The sequence below is a fragment of the Pinus tabuliformis genome, chromosome X (assembly GCF_031772625.1).
Source record: "Pinus tabuliformis cultivar Carrire ecotype Pingquan chromosome X, CPIR1, whole genome shotgun sequence".
NCBI classification, from domain to species: Eukaryota; Viridiplantae; Streptophyta; class Pinopsida; order Pinales; family Pinaceae; genus Pinus; species Pinus tabuliformis.
The window spans coordinates 1,113,268,883-1,113,274,985 of NC_142308.1; the positions used below are offsets into that span (position 1 = coordinate 1,113,268,883).

The 6,103-nt window shown below is 38.4% G+C and overlaps 1 protein-coding gene across 1 annotated transcript; it reads left to right on the plus strand.

Moving 5' to 3' along the window:
* The first annotated feature begins 295 nt into the window (after window positions 1–295).
* Window positions 296–3,466, plus strand: LOC149143702 (uncharacterized). The gene has a single exon (XM_089451909.1). The coding sequence runs from the start codon at window positions 296–298 to the stop codon at window positions 3,464–3,466; it is 3,171 nt and encodes a 1,056-aa protein (XP_089308035.1).
* The last annotated feature ends 2,637 nt before the right edge of the window (window positions 3,467–6,103 follow it).

Below are 6,103 nucleotides of genomic sequence, written 5' to 3' on the forward strand. Positions count from 1 at the left end.
TGGAAAAAATTTGACTATAACAGGCAAATCACATCGTGAATGTGCCCATCAAATTCCATCAGCTACGTGCCTTTGACGGAAAGATACGTTCACGTAAATGGAAGGCGGCCTGTGGAGAACACCTGCCAGGCGGATTTAAAAAACCACCTGTTTTAGGCGACGGGTTTCGCAGCGTCTTCCCAGAGATGACGTTTTTTGCGTATATATCGTAATGTACTTCCACCTACATGGGAAGCCCTTGTTCCCTGCGATAATCTGAATCCGTCGTTTGAAGGAAAATTGTGTGCAAAAAAACATGGGAGCGTATTTCGGAGCTCTCTTTGGGATATGGGTATTGGCTGCTAGTTTCTACACTTGTGAAACTATGGCCCTGGGATCAGCATGGGATGATCCATATTCAACTTACAAGTCCACTTACAGTCGTTTTAATGAGATAAAGGAGGAGTGTGGCCCTGTTTTAGCAGAGGCTTCGGTGCTGCATCCAGATAAGAACCGAAGGTACATGATTGAGAAGGAGCTCTCTTTTGTAAATGGGGATTGGAAGCAACACAAGGGCTCTGCTCCTCTTCTGCCATTCACCACAAGTGACTCAAGTGAGCCGATACCATTTATGAGAAGGAACTCCAATTACATCGTCCCCGAAAAGCCTTCGCCTATCAATCTGGCATCATTCTGGATTAAAGGTGTGGGTCCTAACAAGGTGGCTGGCCAACTGGTGAACGTGAGTGGGATTTTACAGTTGGCCATATCTACAAGACAAGACATCTCCTACAATATGCGTTCGAGAGGCATAGACTTTTATAATTCTCCTGCCTTCACTTCTCTTACCATTCATCTTGAAGGAGTCTACTTTGAAGAATCGAAACACTCACAAGAAGAACGGGTGTTGTGTATGCTGGGCAGTACCCATTTACCCGTCCGTGGGAAGAATGCTGCAGATCCTTGGGACTGGTTAAATAAATCAGCATTACAGTCCCCCAATCTGGTAGCAGATGAGAGAATTTTGCTGCAATTGCGCTATCCGAGCAAGCTTTCTTTGACTACCAGGGAGATTCGAGGAACACTAAGAAGCCTCAATCCACACTCTAATTCAAGTTATTTTGATGAAATTGACATCTCTTCACAATTGGCTGCTGATTCGAATTATGAATTTGACTCTGACAGCCTGGTGGCAAAGGCTTGTGCTCCTCAACAAAATCTAGACAATTTCCACTCAAAAGGTATTGATGTATATCGAGGGGAGCAATTCTGCTCAGCTATGAAGCAACTGATGGTTGGTCAGATTCTAGATGTGGTTCCCTCTTGGCAGTGCAACAGCACAGATGCCTATTGTAGCAAGTTGGGTCCATTCATTATGGATAATAAAGTTCATGATAACACAAAGCTTTGTATGCAGGATTTGATGTGTACAGACCTATCTAATTCAGGTATTGCAAATGTTAGTGCGGTTTTTCGAGCTGTGCCTCCTTCACAGGATCAGTATTTGGCGAGCAAAAGATCAGGCCTTGATGGCTTAACATTGCCTGCCGAGGGAAAATGGAACTTATCTTCTGGTCAACTGTGTATGGTGGGATGCCTTGGATCCATCAAGAATAACAATGCCTGTAATTCACGAATCTGTATTTACATCCCCCTTTCACTTTCACTCAAACGAAGAAGCGTAATTGTTGGCAATATTTTCAGCATTGAGAATGGTACAAATTCCTTCTATCCTCTCCCATTTGAGCTTATATCTCATCGATTTTTGCCACAGGATGTGTTAAACAATATGTCATACGAATACAACAAAACCAAATTGGCCCGAATGGAGAGAGATAAGATTGGTGGTTTCAGCAAATCATTCTTGAAGTATCCCCAGAAAGATTTGGGCAAGACAAGACAGAGTTTTTCTGTTCTAAGCAAGGATCTCTCAGTGAATTCACGGGGCGCGTTTGACCTGTTTTCCAGAGGGAATTTTGTCAAGAGCTTCATAAGTTTGGATGTTATAGCCATCGAGGAATTTGTGGGAGTTGGTTGGGACCAAGCCTCAGACACTTATTTCATATCCGAGGACGTTAGGGAACCGCCTCATTCAAAAGGACCAGAGGAGAAGTCCTTGAAAGTTGCTGCACAGCTGAAACTGGAAGGCAAGATTTCAAAGCTTTTTTTTCTTGAGGGTCTCTATGATCCAAGAGTGGGTATAATGTACCTTACAGGATGCAGAGATATTCGAGCTTCATGGAAAGTTCTGCATGAAACAGGGGATCTGCAGGATGGTTTTGATTGCCTCGTTGAAGTGAAAGTGGAATATCCACCTACAAATGGCAGGTGGTTCAGAAATCCAACCGTGAAGATTTCGGTGAAAAGCCAACGACCTGATGACGACCCACATTTTTTCAAGCAGATCAAAATCAAGACTCTTCCAATTCTATATTGGAGCCAGATAGAAGAGATTATCCCTCGCAAAACTGTCGAAGGAGTGTTGAGTATATTGACAGCATCACTGATGATTGGGTGCATTCTCAGCCAATTATTGTACAGTCAACAGAATACAGAAGTCGCTCCATACATCTCTCTTGTCATGCTGGGACTTCAAGCCATCGGATATAGTATTCCTCTCATAACAGTTGCAGATGCCCTGTTTCAAAGTATGAAATCTCAACCCCAGGACAATTTTATTATCTATTCGGTTCAGAGCCGAGGGTCTGACAAGATTGAGTTCATGGTTAAACTGCTACTGTTGATTGCATGTCTATTCACACTTAGACTGTTCCAAAAGGTTTGGAAATCTCGTATTCACTTGCTGACAAGGAGTCCTTTAGAGCCATGGAGAGTCCCAAGTGATAAACGAGTGCTTGCTATTTCCTTTGCTATACATGCTATGGGTTTTTTAATTGTGCTGATTGTTCATAATATGAAGACCAGTAGCCGCCCAATTCAGTCCTCAGCGTATCTGTATTCAGCACGCCATGCGCACAACCAACTGGACTGGGAGACTGAGCTTCAGGAGTATGCGGGTCTGGTACAGGATTTCTTCCTGCTTCCTCAAATTGTGGGTAATACTCTTTGGCATTTTGAACGAAAACCACTTCGGAAAATTTATTACATTGGTATCACTGTTTTGCGGCTCCTTCCTCACATCTATGATTACTTCAGACCTCCAGTTTTCAATCCTTACTTTGCAGATGGATATGAATTTGCAAGTCCAGTTTTCATGTCTTCCTTTGCAGATCCTCGCTCAGATTTCTATTCTAAATTTGGAGATATTGCTATTCCAGTGACTGCTGTGGTGCTTGCAATTGTGATTTTCATCCAGCAAAGATGGAATAAGCATGCACTGAGTCAGGCATTGAGATTGATATCAACTAAGATAACAGTCCCTGGATCAAGGATGTATGAGATGCTGCCATCAAAGACATCTGAAGCTGAACTTGTTTCTGGTAGCACAGAGAGAAGCCAAGTGCATTCTGCAGCCGGGGATGAGTGAGGAATATCACCCTATGTAAGGTTGTCTAAATCCATAATGTAAGAAAAGAACATACCATATATATAAAATAATAATCAGTTATACGAGTAATAGGATACTATATATATAATCAGTTTATACAAATAATAGGAGACTCCATATCTTTTGGCAGACTGGGTAAATGGAAATTCTAGAGTGAAAACTTCAGTTCTTGTTTCATTATTAAATAGAAAAGAGAGGTAAGAACCCCAATTCTGGTCTCTTTTCTTCCAGTATGTATTCAATGAACTATGGATATAGGAAGGTATGATGGAAGTGTTTGTAGTAGATGAAGATAATCATTGTATCCTCTCTCTTGATGTATTTCTGATAATGTTAATAGAACAAATATTTAGTAAACCAGTGTTGTTTTTAGCCTTTTTCCTTTTTATCAAGTTTTGTATGAAGAAAATCTGACTATAAAGACTGATGAGATAAAAGCAGTGAAGCAGTTTCTGTATTTATGCTTGAACAACAAGCGTCCATTAATTGCTTTCAGCCTGCTGGATATAGTAATGAATGTATATTTTTGAGTAACCGAATATGAACTGGGAATTTTATTTTTGAGTAACCTTTTACTTTTCTCTGTGATTCAAATCCAGTTTTGTATGAAGAAGTGTGAAAAGACTTGAAGTCTGATGAGATAAAAGAAAAACCAGTGAAACAGTTTCTGTATTTCTGCTTAGACAACAAGCATTCATTAATTGCTTGAGCGTGTGGGGGTTATATTTTGGAATCTATACATTTCACACCTTTGACCAGGAAAGATGCGGGACGAGTTCAGAGAAACTTTATATATGCATATCCCCGCATTCTCTCGAAATTCTGAATTGTGAACTTTTTACAATCTAAACGTTTCCAAAAAAATTCACTTAAATATCTAATTTGACAAAAACCAAAATCTCAAAAAATCTAATAAATATACAACGCCGAGCTCAGGCCCGAGTACCATTTGGAAGCGTTTCTTGAAGGTCTCCTAAACTGTCAAGGATTCTGAAACTGTTCTACGAACGGTGGGTGTTAGGCATTGTCCCATTCTTTTGGGGTGTTGTTTCCTGTACTCCTTTTGTCCCATTCTTTTGTAGCTAAAAATGCATGTATCATAGCCGGCATTATCCATTATCCATCATTCATTAGTATTAGGGATTAATATATGTGCGTTTGGAAAATTTGTGATTGTGTTAGAGTAATTTGTGAATGACTAGCTTTATTAATGTGTAATTAGTTTTATATAATGGATTGATGTTGTGTTTTATTTTCCAAATGTTTTTTCATTTTTTATTTATTTTTACACTCATATTTATATGATAAAAATTTCAAAGAATTATGTCTAACATTATTTTTTTCAAGTGGAAAGGGTGTTTGGAAGCTCAAACATTAATTCAAATTAAGTGTTTTGGTGAAGTTGTTTGCAATTATTTCATTAGTAGAATAATGCCTTAAATGAATCGTCTTGGCCTCTATACAATATCAAATCAAATAATGGTTTGTGTTGATGTGTTTGGTTCAATCATGGAGTCTTGGATTCTTGGTGAAGTTGATCACATAATTGTTGTCAACTAAAAGATGAGTAGAATGCACTTGTTGCTCATGTAATTTTTCAAGTATTTTCTTCAACCACACAGTGTCCTTTGTTGATTATGTAACTGCAACATATTTTGTCTCTATCACCGAATCTTTGATTGTTTACGTGACCCTAGGAAACAATTGCTAACCCAAGGCGCATAAGGTAACTTCAAGTTGACATTTCATTTTATTTGTGTCAAAATTTAAAATAGAATATCCAATTAAACTGAAGTCATCTACCCTTGAATATTTTAGTCTAAAGCCTCAAGTAAGTACTTCACAACACTTTTTGCAGCAAACCAATGTCCTTCACAAGGGTTTTGCATAAATCTAGAAAGAATACCAACAATAAATGAAATATTTGGTCATGTAGTAGGGAAGGTAGACAAGACATCCCACAAGTTGTCTATACTTGGTTGCATCCTCAAACTCATTCCTTTCTTTTGATATGAGCGTCAAGTTGTATTCCATTAATGTAGATAGAGAGTCATATGTAACCCTGTCAAACATGTTCAACAATTCCCAATGTACTTCTTTAGGATGAGGAAAATATACTCTGGGTGTTTAGTCAATTCAATGCCTAAGTAGTCGTGAAGGTGTCCCAAGTCTGTTATCTCACATCCCTTCTTCAACTCTTTTTTTTATAGATGAAATACATGTTTCATTGTTATTTATTATCAATGGATCATCTACATATACCACAATATATGTACAACAAATTTTCTAACTTTCTTGATAAATAATGTTGCATCATCAAGATGAAAGTGTTTCAAATTTAATTTCAAAATATGCTTAGTTAACTTTTCATACAAGGCAAGTAGTGCTTGTTTTAGGCCATATAATGATTTGATGAGTTTACATACTTTCTATTCTTTTCCCTTCATAATATTTTTTTTTTTATTAAGGCATGAAGACATTCTATTTCAAGTCTCCATTCAAGAAAGCAATCTTCATATCCATTTGATGAACTTTCCATCGATTCTGAGCTTGCAAGGCAAATAGAGTCTGAATGGTGGCCCATTTTGTTTTTGGGGAAAAAGTCTCTTCATAATC